The sequence below is a fragment of the Opisthocomus hoazin genome, chromosome 5 (genome assembly GCF_030867145.1).
Source record: "Opisthocomus hoazin isolate bOpiHoa1 chromosome 5, bOpiHoa1.hap1, whole genome shotgun sequence".
Lineage (NCBI taxonomy): Eukaryota > Metazoa > Chordata > Aves > Opisthocomiformes > Opisthocomidae > Opisthocomus > Opisthocomus hoazin.
In genome coordinates, this window is record NC_134418.1 from 28,581,140 (window position 1) to 28,600,678 (window position 19,539).

At 37.4% G+C, this 19,539-nt stretch overlaps 1 protein-coding gene across 4 annotated transcripts in view; it reads right to left on the reverse strand.

Annotated features, from left to right (window-relative positions):
- The window catches only part of ATP8A1 (ATPase phospholipid transporting 8A1), a 131,339-nt gene that overhangs the window by 11,985 nt on the left and 99,815 nt on the right, over nt 1-19,539 (reverse strand). For all 4 annotated transcript variants that reach the window (XM_075420765.1, XM_075420762.1, XM_075420766.1 and 1 more), the window contains 4 exons: nt 18,999-19,060; nt 13,953-14,009; nt 13,355-13,462; nt 175-263 (listed from right to left, as the gene is read on the reverse strand). In XM_075420765.1, the coding sequence (XP_075276880.1) occupies nt 175-263; nt 13,355-13,462; nt 13,953-14,009; nt 18,999-19,060 (316 nt within the window). The remainder of the gene's footprint in view (nt 1-174; nt 264-13,354; nt 13,463-13,952; nt 14,010-18,998; nt 19,061-19,539) is intronic.

Consider the following 19,539-nt stretch of genomic DNA (forward strand, 5'->3'; position numbering starts at 1 on the left):
CATTTAAAATACTCATAACACTTGTAATAAAGTTTGTCAGAAACAAACAAGGTGAAAAATAATTTTATATGATCCCCAGAGCTGATCTTCATTTGCTTTTCTTGTATTAGTAATCAGAACACACATTCAAAAGTCTGTACTTTCTCCCGTAAACCTCAGCATTTCTGTACTCACACTTTGTATACTACATCAAAAAGCAAAGCTGTCATAGGAATACATAGAAGGCCCATCCAAAACACTCCAGAGCTGAACATCATAGCTGCCTGGAAGGAAAAAAGCACAAAATGCGATGATGTTATGACATGAACTAGGAATAAAAACTTAGAAATATCAATTGCTTAGTTGTGGGTATCAAAAGCAAATTTAAATGAACCATTCTAGTCCCTATAATGTGAAATAAAACGAAGTCCTTTCTAAAATCCCCTAAGTCACTACAGAAAGTCAGTAGACAGAAAGCACTTAATTCATGTTAAGAAGCTGGTAGAAAGCTCATACTGCTTAGCTCTTTGAGAGAGGGGATATCTACCCCTCCACAACCCTGCTCTACACCATATACAGATTGCAGACATTTCCATTAAAATCAGATTTATTGAAAATCCACGCCCCCTGCCCCCACCCAATCTTTGTCAATACATTATGAGCAGAATTTCTTATTTGCAGTTAACCCTAACAGGATATAATGGTTCCTAACCCTCCGTAGGGATATTGGACACTGTTACAATCATTTTGCAATATAACTTGGATCAAAGTTGTCTCCAACAGAACTCACTGTACCACAGTTCCCACACTGCCACTGCCTCCTGTTCCACAAAATGCTTAAAAATGAGAACTAAGAAAACTAACTACATAATTATAGAAGTATGCCACATACTGTTAAATGAAGATCTAACACATTAACACACCGTGAAACACTTGCAAACCAGATTACTGCTTTTAGCTCTGTGTTTGCTTGTTTATACACTGCTTTATATTAATACATGGGAATTTCTTCTGTTCGTTAACTTAACTTGGTCTGTAAACATACTACAAACTAAGACACACTAAAAAGCCAAAACAAACATCATGATGTACGGACACGAAAGCAAAAAAACCCCTTTTAATCTACCCTTGTAATTAGTGCCCAAGTATTTACACCAATAATATTCCAGATACAAGCAGTATGATAAATACTTAATGAAGCATATTACTGAAAGATTGTTTTGCAGTCAGTATCAAAAATACCTTTGTAATGTAATTAGATTGCACAGAGATTGAAAGTAACACTGCTACACAATGATACACTTTCAAACCCTTTGCTTCATTACTTGGAGACAAATTCCTTTCAAAGGTTAAACCTCAGTACGCAACTGAAAACAACCTGAAACTTTACTAATATTAATTAGCAGATACATGCAGGTAGCTTGCAGTAGCTGAAGTCTAATTTCCGAATGCATAAACATGCACATTTTAGAATTATACTCGGTACGTTCATGTGTAAAAACAAAAGTTAATTGAGAAGAAAAAAAAAAAAGTCATTCTCATTAAGGTAAAAAGTTCTATTTACCTTGTTTCTGTATCCGAATTCCTACTGACATTGATTCTTAGGAAAGCATTACGATGTACTTGAACGGAAAATCTGTTAAACTTTCCACAGCTATGTCAAAAGGACACAGATATTGCCTGGAAATTCTAGTAATTATTTCTGCCAACAGCTGTCAGCAAAGATCTAAACTCTGAGCGGTGAGAAGTTCAAAATAAAACAATTTGTATTTTCAACAGAGAAAAAGAAAATTTTGTATCAGGAAGTGGAGCAAATGTATTAGCACAGTCACTTCATAAGCAAAACATGACTTTTGACATACTTGACGAAATACTCATTTCCTAAACCAGCAGCTAATAGGAAATGTCCATCACAGCTACTTTTTGCAAGACTTTTTATAATTAAGTAGCAATTAGAGATATGAAGTTTCTTACAAAAACAAGAAAAAGCATTAAAATACAACTTGAAGTAATTACGACTTTTACTTCCTATTATTAACGACATTTTTTAATTTATAAGAACATAGCAAAGAGCTGTGCTTGCGTTAGCTACCCTGTATTAAATGTTTGCTGGTGAAACAGCAAAAGTGATAATGTAGGTCTTAGGATGTTAATTCTGACCATTGTAATGCTAACTATGAATGAAGGAACAACTGGCGCCTACTATTCAGTCCATCCAGCCTTTGGCTTTACAAATGAACAACATGAATTGAGGAAAAAAAAAAAGTTTTTCTGCGTCATATTTGAAAGCCTGTCAGATTTTTTTTCTTTTACAGAGTTAATCCAAACCTAAAAGATTTAAAGCTGACATTCGCATTAAAGACAGAGGGCCTCTTTGTATTTTTTGGATGAAGAAGGGAAAAAATAAAATCCCACAGAGGTATTTCCTTCCTTTCTGTACAAGAAAGCTCCCCCCTCACTCTGTAGAAAACATTTTTGTCTCTAACTTTTCACATCTCTCTACACATAGGCAGGTCATCTGGGAAATGGCAAACCAATCCTTTTCAGACAATGGCACTAACAGGAGCAGCCTGTTCTGGGGACGGACTCTGGCTGCCTCTGTTCGTGGCTTACAAATTGTTCCTAATGTGAGAGATTTGTGGTCCATGCCAAGTTTTCCCCCTTTGGGCCTTGTGAAACCAAATGGAATCTGCCACAAAAGTGGCTCCCAGGGGAATTCAGAAGTAATCCAAAATGAGAGCTGGGAAGCCCGGTTTATTGTAGGATTTACAAATCCTGCAGGAAGGATAAATAATTTGTCGTATGTGGAGCCCAGGCTCAATATTAGGACTTTCTAAAGTGAATTAACACTGCTTATTAAGTGCATTGTACAGATTTTTATATAAGTTCTTATTTTTTAAAAAAGAAAGAAAATGCTGAGAATTACTCCCTTTCACGGTTTAGTGACAGATTAGAAATTCTGGCTGCAAAACGTTTTTTAATCCACTGATGAAGATGTACTGTTAGGAAATTACATGCCAAAATGAACAGAGAATATTCCCTTTTTCTTCACTATAAAATGTTCCACCAAAACAGCTATCTCAGATTTTAAAAAGCCTTCTGAAAGTGAAGAGAGAAAAAAATGAAAAGAACAGAAAAATTCTTGTTGCGGAAAAGCTTATGAAAACCACTTTCAGTTTGTCTGTTTCATGGATTGTCTAGGTATGTGTCCGCTCCTTATAAACGACTGAACTATTAAAATACCTCCTCGACACCACCAAACCAGCTACAGTTTCTCCTGTCAACAACCTACAGAGACAACTCCATTGGCTTTCATTATCTGCATGTGTTTGCCTGTATACATGCCAAAGTACTTACTGTTGCAATATTAAAACAGATTTGCATTTAACTCTCAGTGCAACGATGTTCCAACAAGTGTGTTCTTGAAATGCCTCTAGTCTTTCTTTATTTAGTTTAAAAAACATCTCATAGGTCCTATTAATTAAGAACTAAGCAGGAACTCTGCTTATTAGCTATATTAAAAACGGAGTCCCTCAATTTTCTGCAAATATATTCAAAAGAAAACAAAACCTTACTGGTGTACAACACACAGTAAGAGGTACTGAACCAGACGGTATACCAGGCAGTCAGAAAGCAGATACTGTGGATTATCTGCAGGCAAAATCTGTAAGTTCTAATTTGAAGAAACCTCCTATGAGACAAGAAAAATGGGTAAGGATAGACTAAGTAACACCTCTTTCTTCACTTTTCCCTAACTCCTCTCCTTTTTTTTCAGCTAAGGATACTAATAGCCCATTGCAAGATCACGGATTTCCCCACGGCAGGTGGGTATGCAGGGTGGAATGTATCCCACAGAGTCATGATTAAGATTCTGGTCTTAATTATACAAAGGCAAATAATAAAATATTATTAACCATAAAAATATATATAGCAAAGCTCACAAACTCAGACATGTAGTACACATCCTAAAGCTTCACGTAGCACCTCTCTGGTGACACAGAGTATATACACATTAATGAAGCCACACAGAGCAATACAGAGAATTACAACTGAGACTGAGGTCTCCTCCTACAAATGTGTCCTTACTTCAGTCCCTTGTTTTGACGAATATTTTAATATTGAAGTATCCACTTGAACACTCATCTTGCCTTTTCCTAGCAAAACAAACAAACAAAAAAGCCAGCACACCGTCTCTTCTGATCCAGTAAATATTTGATTATTCCACAGAAAGCAGAACAGCAGAAGACAGTTCTCTGTTCAATCACCCTTTCAGCAGAAAGCATTACCCTGAAAGTTGCAAAGCACAGAGAAACTTAAATCTGGCTTTTGGCTAACATCCATTTTGGGTGAATGTTCCAGTATTTAACTATTGGATAAATGAGTATTTTAAAAAACACAGGTGATAAAGGTGTAACTGTGGGAGGTAGTTCAGGTTTGTGAATCATCAGACCAGTGCTTATCTCCAACCATGGTAAGGCATTTGAGCCCAGAAAGGGACAAAACGCAAGACCACACCATATTGCGTGTTCTTGCGACTAGCTTAAGAGCGGTTGCTCATTTTCACTTTGTGAATTAAGTTCACAGGCGTTAAATTCCTTGCATTTTATGTAAGCCTAGGTTACCTCAATATGTATTTCATATTTGGAAAAAAAGCCCCAAACAAACCAGCAATAAATCATGATGCCAGGAATAGCCCTTACGAAGAGAAATTACCAATTACGATCTCTGTTGACTTTCGACAGAAACAGTGACGGAAGTGCTTTCAAAGACAAGAAGCAAGAAAATAGTAAAGAAAAAAGGCTCCACGATAAATACAAATACCTGGAAATTTCCTCAAAAAGCTGGAGAGGAGAATGACACACAATCAAAAAAAAAGCTTCCTGAAGTTTTGGGCCCCTCACTACAAGAAGGACAACAAGTTTCTGGAGCATGTCCCGAAAAGGGCAACAAGGCTGGTGAGGGGTCTAGAGAACAAGTCTTACAAGGAGCGGCTAAGAGAGCTGGGGCTGTTTAATCTGGAGGAGGCTGAGGGGAGACCTTACTGCTCTCTACAGCTACCTGACAGGAGGCTGTAGTGAGGCAGGTGTTGGTCTCTTCTCCCAGCTAGTGATAAGACAAGAGGCAATGGCCTCATTTTGCATCAGGGTAGGTTTAGATTGGACATCAGGAAAAATTTCTTTACTGAAAGAGCGGTCAGACATTGGAACAGGCTGTCCAGGGAGGGGGTGGAGTCACCATCCCTGGAGCTCTTCAAAAAACATGTAGATGTGGCACTTCGGGACATGGTTTAGTAGGCATGGTGGTGTTGGGCTGACAGTTGGACTTGATGATCTTAGAGGTCTTTTCCAACTTCTGATTCTATGAATTAGGAAGAGAAGCAGGTTCTGCTAGCAAAAGTTTGGCTAACTAGGTTGCGCTACAGCTTCAACTAACTAAAAAAAAGCCTTCAGAAAACTAAAGAGAATTATCCACCTGGATGTGAAATTAGACAAACTAGAAAATATTAGCAAGGTGAGATTTATCACATTACTTTTTATCATGCTTGTAATCAGAGAACATTAGTTATTCTGCAAGAAAAGGCTAGACTGTCCTCTCTTGCCTCAGAGTAAAGGATTAACAGGGAAACCTATCTGAGTTGATTCAAAGATGACGTTAGAAACGGTATCTGGCAAAGAAGAGGTAAAGCCACGATGAGCAGGTGAGTTCTCGTGGTTCTATAGAGTTTGTTAGCTGGACAGGGGCTGTCTACACTGTTAATAGGTATAATGGGAAGGAGTATAGGAAACACTGAGTTTCACTAGAATTTGTAAGCAACTGAAGTCATTCCTCGCTACTGCGCATCAGGAGAGAAAGCTGCTACAGAGAAAGATGGCAGTTGAATATCATTCATCTTTTAAGTGTTGTTGTATGCATAACAGGAATGTGCACTGAATTTGATTAATAACATTTTAAACAGAAAAAAATCATAACTTGTTTATAAAGAAAACTGGCAATCATATGCTCAGGGAAAAAAATTCAGTTAAATGCTGATACCAGGGAAAGACTAACCAATAAAAAGGAAGAATATCAGAACGGTAATACTACCATGACAGACCATCATAAGCAGAAAAGGTAAACTTGGTAGTTCAAAGATCAGCTCTGCTGTTTCTGTTTGCACCTGTGCAGTTAAAGAACAAGAATGGGCATGTAACTATTGAAGACGGATGCCACATTTTTTAAATGTTGGGTTTTTTTTGTGTAAAAAAAAAATCAGTAAGGGGATTAAAGGATGTATATCTAGTATATTAACAAGCACAATTACATATAAGCAGTGGAATAATACAGAGGGAACTAATGTTTAAGAAACTAATGCTGTTAACATAGTATATTCTAATACATCTTTCCTACATGGTACAGTGAAATCATCCAACAAAGAATATTATTATTTTTTACAAAGATTCTGCAAACCTTAATCAAATGATCTAAAATTCTGTAAAATACATGCTTGTTCCTTAGCTTCAATTTCCATCTGTAGTTTTATAGATCTCCTGGGCCAGACAGAGCAGAAACAGATGGTGCTCTGAAGAACTTTACAGTGCATTATCTACAGTACCACAATAAATTTAAAAGTTCTGCAGATACTTAACTTTTGCTTTTAATCCCAATGTCATACTTCTTATTCCAGTAAGTGGTATAATTTTAAGCTAACTTATTAATCAGGTAGATGTATAAAGAAATGCCTAACAACTTAGAGCACACAACAGTAACAAACCCAAAAGAGTCAGGAATTGTACTAGTACGAAATATACAATACTTGGCTTATTTCTCCCTCCTCCCCAATTTGTTTTTCAACCCAAATGGCAACCATATTTATTCAAGAAAGAGATAACCATTCTAGCTTAGACGTGTACCTATTTTATACTTTTAAAAATCAATCTGTTTTTTTTTAAGTGGCATTAAAAAGAAAAGTAGCCTTTGAATTGCAAGCATGGACACATTAACGGAAATGTTCGAGCAGCTTTATAGTCTACTGACACATGAATGGTAGCTACTCTTATTAAGGTGACGTAAGTTACAGAAACTTCATTAGTTAATACAATTATTGCAAGAGAACTAACATAGATATAACAACATGTAACAATTTAATCACAGCATCATTTATTTCTTTCAAGTGGGTATAATGCACAATATGGCAAAACATGGACAGCAGGAAATGTCTTGTGGTAATGCACTAAATCACAGATTTAAAATGCATTTTGTTCAGCATCACAGTTTTCTGTGTATGGAGACTCTCAAAGAAAAAAAATATTACATCTACAAAGTAAACCCCTCATCAAATATGAAGAGACTTGGCATTTTTAGATATTTATGCAAACTACATGTGGCTTAAACTGAGGAAATACTATAATTTGTTCAAAAAAATATTGAAAGTATACTTCACTTACTCTCTTTGTTAATGTTGCACATTAAAAAAAAGTATCAACTTCAGTTATATCAATGTAGTAGAGAAACAGATCCATGCAGTTGATTTACTCAATTCTGCAACGAAAACGTTTTTCTAGCCTGTAGTGGCACCTTTTTTTTCAAATAAAATGGAGCTTGTTTCATGTAATGGATCACAACAGATGTCCTGTGGTATGACCCACTTCTCCATAATGGTGCTAAACCTAACCAAAAAATGCCTACAAAAAAGTGTTGTTTTTTTTTCCTCCTTTACAGGTAAAATATTAAGAAAATAACCTGTGAAGCTGGCTGTTCAGATGCTTCCATGCTAGACAGTACTGACAGACAACAAATGTGGGAATAAACATTACTGCAGATAAACACTGTACTGTAATAAAGACTACGTCGAGACTGCAAAGTTGTTGTAAAATCACAGAACACTTTTGAAATGTTTTCCGTATTTCTCTCTCATACACTGTGCATCAAGCTCCCTCCAACAGAAATCATGTTTTGCTACTACTACCAAAATCCTCCTGGTTAGAAAAGGTATTTTAACATTTTGCTATAAGCAGATAAAACTGGAATTCCTAGTGTTTTAGGATCTGTGTCTAAGACTAGAAGAATATATCCCTAAATCTTAGAATAAACTCAAGAAAAATTTTTAAATGAATGAGTCTAAATTACAAGCAAAAATAATATGAAGGTAAATAATAACTTCAGTTCAATTATGATCCAATTCGTAAGGCTTGTTTCAGACTACTAAAAGACTCAGGACTTAAAAGCTGATCTGCTACAGTACCTGAACTAGCCATGGATACTATATAATTAACTGCTTAGGTTATGACACTTTTTTATCACATATCCTTCTTCAATTCCACCGCCTATTTTTCCATTTTATTCTGCTTCATAAATCCTGCGGCTTCTCTCACATTTTTCATCCATTTTTCCTTCTAGGCTGTGTCTGCAGAAAGACAACGGTGAACTGACAGTTTTCATCCGAGTATCATCAATCAGGGAAAAATGAATGAAGTTTTCTTCACTAGTTTTTGTTTGTTAGTTTTTTTTTAAGCTGTAATAGAAACTGTTTAAAGGTTGACAAAATATAACTGCCTTCTTGTTTGAATGTTGATTCTAAGGTCTTATTAGAATTTTACGAAAGAAACATGGTTCAGCTACCATCACCCAGATGCCTGTTACTAATCTCTAACATATATAGCTATATAACTACCGGTTACTTCTATCAGGAGAGCACTTGTACAAGGATACCTCTGCTTACCTGAGCCAGAAGCCACCTTTCAACTCCTCTAGTGAACTACCTATTTGATAACCTAGCTACTGCTATTGAGGTGAATTGAGAACTGGCTGAATGGCAGAACTCAGAGGGTTGTCGTCAGCAGCGCTGAGTCTAGTTGGAGGCCTGTAACTAGTGGTGTCCCCCAGGGGTCAGTACTGGGCCCAGTCTTCTTTAACTTCTTAATCAACGACCTGGACGAACAGTTAGAAAGTACCCTCAGCAAGTTTGCTGATGACACCAAACTGGGAGGTGTGGTAGATACACCAGCAGGCTGTGCTGCCATTCAGCGTGACCTGGACAGGCTGGAAAGTTGGGCACTGTTGAACCTGATGAGGTTCAACAAAGCCAAATGCAGGGTCCTGCACCTGGGGAGGAACAACCCCATGCATCAGTACAGGCTTGGGGTGGACCTCCTGGAAAGCAGCTGTGCGGAGAGGGACCTGGGTGTCCTAGTGGACGACAAGTTGACCATGAGCCAGCAGTGTGCCCTGGCTGCCAAGAAGGCCAATGGCATTCTGGGGTTCATTAGAAGGAGTGTGGCCAGCAGGTCGAGGGAGGTTCTCCTTCCCCTCTACTCTGCCCTAGTGAGGCCTCATCTGGAGTACTGTGTCCAGTTCTGGGCTCCCCAGTTCAAGAAAGATGAAGAGCTACTGGAGAGAGTCCAGCGGAGGGCTACGAGGATGATGAGGGGACTGGAGCATCTCTCCTACGAGGAGAGGCTGAGGGAGCTGGGCTTGTTCAGCCTGAAGAAGAGAAGGCTGTGAGGGGGCCTAATATATGCTTACAAATATCTGAAGGGTGGGTGTCAGGAGGATGGGGCCAAACTCTTTTTTAGTAGTGCCCAGAGACAGGACAAGGGGCAATGGGCACAAATTGAAGCATAGAAAGTTCCGTCTGAAGATGAGGAAGAACTTCTTCCCTCTGAGGGTGACGGAGCACTGGAACAGGCTGCCCAGGGAGGTTGTGGAGTCTCCTTCTCTGGAGATATTCAAGACCCGCCTGGACAAGGTCCTGTGCAGCCTGCTGTAGGTGACCCTGCTTTGGCAGGGGGGTTGGACTAGATGACCCACAGAGGTCCCTTCCAAACCCTACCATTCTGTGATTCTGTGATTCATAGAATTAGGAGTACTGTAATATGGAGAGCCATCCAGTTCCCACACTGTGACGAACAGTACTGTACAACTGGATGAGTTAGTCCAGTGTGGGAGTAGCAGTCTTGAAAGACCAGAAAACAAAGGTCTTGATGCCAGAACTGCCTCAGAATCCTACATCAACAGGGCCTTTGTCTGTATTTTTTGGGAAAAATCAGAGCAAAAGAGAGAGAAAGAGAAATACACTCAATTACAGTATTAGGAACATGTCAAAGAAGTGTGTGTGTGTGGGGTAGTAGCCTAGACAATGAACACAACTGCTGGCACTCTGTCAGAAAGTAATTTTTCATTCCACTATATTTTCTTTCAGATCACAGCATTCTACAGTCTTTCTTTCTGTATTACAAACACACAGCAACACATAGGTAAAAGCCAACTTCATCTTCACTACAACTGGAATGATACACAAAATGATGGAAACTGAATTAGTGTAAAAAGTAGGGAAAACTTGGAAAAATATGCGACCTACTTGTTTCTTTGTTCAGTACGATATTGGGTGATGCTTTGATACTAGAAGATGAACACAAACCAACAATTCTTATGATTTAACTTAGGGCGGCTAGCTTCAGTGCTCCAACATAAGAGTGTTTTTGCAGCATGAACAGACTCTTTTCTTCTATTACTATTCTATTTTTTTCTTGAGGCATTATCTTGTATTGTTCTCCATTTAAACATATTTATCAGAGCTGTATAGGTATTCTATAGAGGGACAGATGAAAAATCTGAGTTTCAAATTATTTAGACAAAACCTTTCCTCTGCATCCAGTGAATGAGTTTTCCATCAGCTCCATATGCTTTTTTTCTCTCCCCTTCAAGAGCACTAGTATTTTATTTTCTTGGAATACAGCCAGCAATAAGCAGCAAGAATCTTATTATTTTCATGAGTTAATACGAAACAGTTAGACTGAATGCTTATTAGAGTGCTTCAGTAAGTTCTTTCCTGTCTGAAAGAAGCCATGAAACACATTTGTAGAAGACAGATAACACCATCTAGTTAGGACTGAATGGTTGGATGAATATTGTATCAAGAATACTGACTGCTAAGACCATAAACCTGCTAAGACAGAACTCCTGGTACCACCTCTAAGGGGATTATAGTTGGTAAAATCTCCTTATAAATCCACCAATTGTTAAAAAAGGAACATCTTTAATGAACACTTCAGCATAATTTATCAGATGAGGCCAAGGCAAAACAGACAAAAAAACCTACGGAAGTAGAGGTCTGCTTCTGACTTGTTCATTTAATTTCTGCCAAATGTACTTGGATGAAGTCTTTAAGTCTGACTCGTACCTTTGAAGAAATTAGACGAGCAATATTTGCACAGGCAAGCAGAGATGTCCATATGGATTTGTTTCTATCACACCACAATCTTTTCCACAGTTAAATTTGTGAATCTTTAAGGCTGAATACTTGTGGAAGGCCTGGACTTGCTTCACAGAAACCCAGTGAATTCTGCCCTGCCAGAGACCACCTGGTCAGTGAGGGGGCTTCCAGGAGAGCACACAAAAATCCTGCTTCCAACCTGAGCCGCAGTATTCATCGACAGCACTTTCAGCCACACAGAGTACAGCTCAAAAAGCTAGATCAGACCTTTTAAAATCAGCTCTTATGGCCTATGAGATGTTTAGGAGAGTTTATTCTGATGTTACAGACTTCTAGCTATATTCTTAGAAAGAAACCAAAACCAACCTCACCCAACAAGAACCCCCAAACAACTGCACGCCTGTACACACATCTAAAGCTACTATACACACATACGTGAATAAGCAAACACACTGACAAAATTAGACTTATCAATTTCAAGTACAGACACAGTTTTATCACCAGAAATAAATGAATTTGCGTTCCTAAGTCAGACTATGGTGTCATGTTGAATTCAAACCCCAAGAGTATTTATTTTTGTTGACAGCTACATCTCTTTACAAACAACTGTTTTTCCAAGCTTGCAGGGATATTTCCTTCAAAAACATCTTTTGCTCACAATAATTCAGAGATGGAACATGTACTAAGTAAAATATTCGTTATTTCAACAGTGACACCTTTATGTCATACCAACTACAACACACCCCACTGCTCCCACTGTGCCTATTACTACAAAAGTTCTTCTGTCTTGAAGTAGAATGTATGAAGTTTTTACAGAATCTCTAAACACAACAAATTCCAAACACATTCTATTTCTTCCATAAAATACAGTGTATATGAAGAAAAATGCTGAAGTATGATAGCTTCAATTGCTTTAATTGAGAATAATGCACATAACTAATTTTGAGTAGTGGAGACAACATGGTAATGTATAAAATCTACATATATACCTGGGTAAGAGGCTACAACAGAAAGGAAAACAGCAAGAAACTTTATAATTTCAAATTCATTCTTTTCTTTGGTGTCCAAGTACTTCAATTAATTCCATTAAAATATGCTTTCAGTAAAATGTAATAGTATATATGTGTTTCTATAACCACATTTCCCATAACTGCTTATATGTAGGAGGTGAGATTTGTGGGTCTGAATTGCCTCCAAATGAGGGAGAGATGCACCCCAAAGTCCCGTATCCTGCATGGGTTTTTAAATTGCTGAATTATATCATAGAGGTGGAGTTAAAGGCACTCTTTTACTGGTGTAAGGCTTGATTTAGCTGATATGCTCTGAGAACCGTCAGCAGAGTATCTTTCTGAAGCAAGCAGGTATTCTGAGTTTCCTTTTCCCACTGAGACTGCACACTGAACTTCTCAGCTTGGGAGGTACTGGCCATGCCCAGAAGCAGACATTAGTGTCTGGGAAATCAATACTGAACTTCAGATGTTTCAGGAAATGAATGGTTTTAAGAATTTGGGACTGAAGTCCCAATTAGATCAGCATAGGCAGCAGTTAAGCATCTTTTATGGATTCAGTCCTATTTACAATATTCAGAGCAGATTTACACAAATGGGATAATAAATGAAAGAGAAACCAGTAATTACTGTCAAAAGGTTAAAGATACAGTACAATAATGCATTCCAAGCAGCACATTAATAGAAAAGGAAACGTGTGCATGACAAGCAGCAACTCATGCAATATCATGCACCTAAATTTTTTTGGAGGCATTTTACAGTTTCAAATACTCTGCAAAACTGAAGATGAAAAAAAAGCCTTAACCAATGTGCTACTTGTGCTACCTCATTATTAAACAACACTTCCAGCTAAATAAATACTAATTCTGAGTTCTGAATTTGGTAAGACTTCTCTTTAGAAAATTAAAACTTTACTAAAGAACTGCAAAGTAGCTTACCTGTCTATTCTTTCTCACCAGACTAGATAGTCATACCCTTTTAGTTGAGCTCCATTTTCCCAAGAGTAAAAATAAATTCTGTGTTAAACAAATATGGCCACCACACTGAAGGTATAAAAGAAGCAACCCTCTTATGCATCTCTAGTTAGAAGAAGGATCTAATAAAGATGAGGCTTGTACTCAAGACTGCAACAATATTCTTTGCACACATTCAGATATTAGTTAAAATAAACTTTTACCTCTCCTGACATATCAGGTGCCATAGGAATGACTGGCCACAAAGAAGAGTAGATTCCAAAAAACACTACCCAAAGTGCTATGCTGCCCCAGATAGCTATATGGCTGAACTGTTAAAACAAACAAAAAAAAAGAAAACAGAACAATCAACACAGATGTATTATGACACAAAAAAGATCTTTGCTACTTAGTACTTACAATGCGATTCTGATATATTGCATGAAATTTCCATGCCTTGTATTAATTTAACTCTGCTACTTCAGTTAGCTATTTCTTAAAGCAAAATGCTACTTTCAGCAGCAATATTACCGCATTTTAATCTAATTTAAGTTCAGTTACAATCAGTTCAGCATAATTAGATTTTTCTAGTTTAAGGATTACTTTAAGCCTTATTCCAATGTTATCCTTTTCAATATTAAACATTATTTTTTGTATGTGGATATTCTGTCTTTCCATGCAGTAACCACAGTTTAGCTCGATACTGTTGGGAGGGCTGACAAACTGTTAGGATGTAATACAATAATAAGAAGAAAATAATACACTTATTCATCCATCATATTTTATAGAACATTTGAGAATACTGTAAAGACATGTGCTTACCAAAGTCCAATACGAGGTCTCTAATCCAGCCTTCAAACACACAGTTAGAACTACAAACTTAAGAGACAGAGAGAGGGAGAGAGGGTTCTTGCTGAATATGGGAATCTCACTTAACATACAGAATTGATTAGTTTGTTTAAACTTTCAGGAGAACAGAAAAAACAGTTTAACCACTTTCATACTTCATGTTTATTTGCACAAAAGAAATAAGGGAAAGGATAATAAATCTCTTCAATTTAAATGTGATTTCCTTAGTATTATTCAACAAAGTACTGTGTGTGTGTCAATGCACCCAGCTATGTAATAGAATCCAAATCAAAGTTCGTAAAGCAAAAGGCAGTAATTTCTATGGACCTGAAGAAGCTATGGAAGAGCCCCCCATCTTTAATAGAATACATTCCCAGAAAAAAGTAGGGCACTCGGCAGCCCCAAAGCGAAGTTCTGTTAGACCACAGGTAGCTGTATTTTTCCCTCTTTTTGTAAGTGTGTGCACTTCATCTGAGGTTTAAGTGCCCTTTTGAAATGACCACAGTAAAAAGCCACTAGAAGATTTAAAGATACGTGCCAATAATGAGCTAGTAATAGAACACTAAGAATTATTAGCTTCCATTAATAATCTTCACACTTCTTTGCTGTGGAAAACTCTTCTTTTGTATTAGAAATCTTAAACATTTCCCTTGCCTCCTAGGATTCTGCAAGTCTGGCTCTTCCTGAGCCATTAGCTTCTTTATCAATGGTTACACAGAAAGGTTTGTGAAAAGTGTAGTCCACTTCAGCGGAGATGGCAGACCCCCTAGTTTGGAGAGGATGACTATTATTTTCTGCACAAAGACAGACTTAGAAGTTCTAGATGCTGGGCTGAAAACTTGCAATTGTTCAAGATTACATTAGTCTAATTCTAGAAAAGAAAAAAGTTTCCTTCATTAGTACTTCGTTAGCAAATGAGTCATCTTTGCTAAATACTGAGGAGCCAAAGAGTTAAATGTTGGCAGCCTAAGACCTATGTTCTGCATATAAATAACACGTTGAACAAGTCTGTTATGCTATTTTCATTCTTCCCTCTCATCTTTACTTGTTTTATTGAGCAGTGTCTGAAAACATCATATTAGTGTCCTGTAGGACACGCTCCATTTTAGTTTAGAGATGAGCAGTAGCAGAAAGTTTATAATCCCACAGCACGGATCAGTTAGTTGATTCAGGAAAATTGTTTCTCTCCTACCACTGAAATTCATACAAACAAGTTTTCTGTTTAGCAAATAAATAGTTATTATGTTCTGTAACTCACGTGTGAATGTGTATCACAAGATTTGCTTTATGTGCATTCTGAAGAATATGAGGCTGAAAAACTGAGTCACAAAGACCAAGCTCCAATGATAACAGCTATAGTTGAAACTCCAGTTTGTTGGCCAAGTTGGCAGCAATGATGTGAGTTTGTCTGTGATTGAACTTCAAGTATGCTCAGAAACTCCGCAGAAATTCACTTCAATCAGAAGCTGTAAGTAACTGGTTAAATATATTCGACAAGTCTTTTACCATGTCTGGTGCACAGAAGGATACAAATCCTGCCAGAAAGCTTTCACCCCTAGCTACGAGTTTATGCTTTTAATTCCAGAATCTCCTTTTAATTCCAGAATCTCCTATTTCAACTACTGTTGCACTATTAAGGACAAAAAAAACCCCCACCAAATCAGTGCCACAATTACATTATATAAAACATGTGTGAAATCTAATTAGAAGAAAATTAAGGACCCTGATGAGTGTTATAATTTACTTACTCTATCCGGCTTTAGTGCTATATTTGGATAAGTGACAAAAATAAGTTATGGCAGAAAAAATATTTCTCATCTGCTACACTTTCTTACTACTTTTCAGTCAGTCATAAGAAAAGAAAACATCCTTCTTTAGGATCAGATCAAGAATTCTCATTGCATAGACAAAATGTATACACAAAACAAACAGCAGGTCTCTAAAAGGAGATACAGACTGTGTGAATATATACCTTCCTCGCATCTTAACTGATTCCCCTAACAAAGTTACCAGCTATGCACAGTGGCTTACTGAAGAATTTGTTTTATTGCTCCCTCCTCCCCTTGATCCAAACTAACAACAGCTCACTGAATCCTACCCAGGAAACTGGTAAGCAAACTGGTGTTCTGTATAAAGCAATGAGCTTTTCTAAAAAGACCTCTCAAGAATGGCCATACAAGTATTTTCATGGCACTCTACTCCTATTTGAAATTCATGTTTGAAGAAATAATTCCAGGACACGACATGAATCAGTGCACATTCCTGACTTTCTCTGTGGATCCAAAGAAACTGTATTAATTTCTAAATCGCTTTGCTACTATTTTTGCACAAGTGATGAATGTAGACTTCCTAAAAACAGATTAAAAGCAGTGGGAAGAAAGGAAAGTACCTTACACTTATGATTTTGTTATTTCAAGACAATGACTGACAACTATCAGTGCACATCACTTCATGTGCACAGATTTTTTCTTTTTTTTGAATCTTCAAAAAGATCACCCCCCCCCAATTTTCAATGTGCTTCAGACCTCCTTGCATTCCTGTGCAAGAGCAGGAATACATCGATTGCAACTCCCACCCTTCCACAGATTTTCAATCTGAAGTGGAGGACATTGAAAACAAAAGAAAAAGCAGGTTGTCTAGACTTACAATGGTGAAATAATGTTTTCCTGGGAAATTCTTGGCCATTCTGTAGGTTAGTAGTTAGCAATTAGCCTCTCAAGACAGTGAAGTCTCAGCTCTCCTAGTTGAAAACCAGTCACAGAAGACAACAGAACAACTGCACCGTGACCTCTGTTTTATCATTTAGGGATACAGCTTGACAAACGTAATGAGTAGCTCCAGGTTACTATATTGAACGCATCAGATATTAACTAATTTCTGAAGGCTGTGGAAAGTGCTGCTGCAAATCTGAAAATGTAGGCTTCAATGTTTGTAAGTCAGCTGATGTCACAGGTGATACTCAGATGTTCTTCAGTACTGTAAGATTTCAAGACTTCTCCATCACCTGATGGGTGACAATCTAAATGACAGCAGTTTTTGAACACTTGGTTCCACAGGACATAGTGTAATCCAGTAAACTCTTAGTACAGAATCTGTAACTTGTCTTCTCCTGATGCCAAGCCTGGCTTTTGGAAGGAGTTGCAGAGCAGAACGACAGGGTATAATGAAGTTCTGAGATCACTTCAGGAATGAACTTCAGCTGTCATTGCAGCAGTATGTTGAATAATTGGGTTTAACAAATGTACAGTGCTAACGCACTCCAGAAAATGATGGCCAATACAAAGGATATTTTTACAGCAATCAAGCAAAAGGAGATGCTGTCAAAAAACATGGCTTAGGTGCTACGATAGGTGAAGTTATGCAACTCATGCATACATACATACAATTCATAAAATAAACTTCAGCCGAACTGAGCAAGGTTGAAACTTCTAAGGACAGTAAACAATGAAACATTTGTAGATCGGGTGCAGAAAACCTCTCCCTAAAAAGAACCTGTTTCACTTAGAACAACAGGCTGTTCTGGTAGATACTCTTATGAAGTATTTCTCAATATTGGGGAAAGCAGTGACATTCAGGCAAATGACTCACTTCTAAACATTGCTTGGAGTTATGAGAACATAGACCTGTGTCAGTTGAACTACTTCTGTCAGGACTGAGCTGTGACAATGACTGTGACCTTACACCTTAATTTTATTAAGACTTCCACAGAAAACACACAAGATATTCCATCCGCTCCTAACTGAAATTAGTTCATCATATGATAGACTGCATGATCATACATGACTACTGCTGACAAAACATGCTGTGCTTGCCTTCTGGAACAGGGAGAGAGAAGCGCAGAGCATGAGAATACGTGAACAAGCAATGTTTCAATGTGCCTGAAAGAACTATTTTGAAGTCCATCTACAGACTGGCAGAAGAAACATTTTATTTTAACCGCCACAGCAGCAGGAAATACAAACGGGCTGTGATTACTCGGCCTTTCATGCTTTTTAACATTTCTGGTTAGCTGACCAAAAAGCACTATTCAAAATGTTCTCTCATACATAGATGTTGACAATAGACACATTCTCAAAGGACTACAATGTATTCTAGAATGTTTTCCTTTCATTTCAGTTATGATGTTTCCCTGTTCTCTAAAGGAAATAGATTTTTATGTGAATTTGTATTTGGGTCACAGCCCCCTTATTTTGATGGAAGAACTGATTTCTTCTTTGTATCTGCCAACAAAAAGGAAGTTGAAAAATTAACTGAAATCTTAATGTTGAAGATCAGAGGAGAGTAAGCACAAGTCTAATTTTGTTGCTAAGAGAAATCTTGGAAAACCCTCATCTATTGGGTAACATTGATCCCTAGCAAGTGAAAAACAGATATCTAGCTTCATTGATTTATTCCAGGAGATAAAAGATTAAAAGAAAAAAACCAGTAATAATAAATAAAAACCCCAATAATAATAACATAATAAGTAATATCTACGAGAGTAACAGGAGATTACTGTGAGGTGTGGGTCAGGTGTAATTCCGGCAGTTTGGTTGTCTTCAAAGAGGCATCCCACAAGCCTTGGTTCTATGTGGCTCTATCCCTCTTTCAAGGCCCCATGATAAACCAAGGAGGGAGAACGGAATTCTGTCTTCCAAATCCACAAACCAGTTCCATACCAATAACCTGGGATTTTGCCAGTGCAGAAACTTGCCTTAAATTAATGACCATGCTAATTAGGGAACTACAATTACCATTCTTTTAAAAAAATAGACAGTTTCAGGTGAAGGACAGATGTTATCTTCTGCATCTTTATTAAACTAGTTTGTTTTAAAAAATGGAATTAGAATGCAAAATGCACTTCAAAGCTTCCCAAAGAGTCATTCAAGTGCTGTTTCTTTCTTAAGGCACTACAATGAATCAAATCTTCCATGCAGAGAATTACAAATAATAATAAACCCACATCTCTTTAAGAGTTAAAGACTGAGCCAATATAGATAGTCACCTGATAAAGCACCAGATAGCAGTATCAAGACTTACAGTGTATACAGTGTTTCCCAGGAGCAGGTAATCTGAGGTTTTACCATTGCCGAATACGGTACCTGGAGAAGGAAATAGTGACAAAAATAAAAAAAAATTAATATCCACACTAGCAAAAAAAACCACCAACAAAACAAAAAACAAACACCAAAACAAAACCCAAACCCCACGTTATTTTTGGCACAAAAGAGAAGGCAGCACTTCCTACAGAGTACTAACAGCAGATCTCACCTTGAACTGTATTGAACTGTAGAGCCCTGTGACTTCTATAATTTTTACTCTTTCAAAACTTTCAGTGACGTCAAGAATTACGCTAGAAACAGGAGCTTTTTGTAGTACCATACACCCATATGAGTAATACTGTATTTAGTAACAATTCAAGTGACTTTCAAGTTCAGACATACAGTACCTTACCTTCAGAAATGTATGAAATACAATAGCTATAGTGTACATTGCTTGTAAAATGTAAGTAAACAGAAAGCTTGAAGAGTCAAATTTTCACTGGTTCTGGGTATTTTTGGTATAGAAACTTATAATCTTT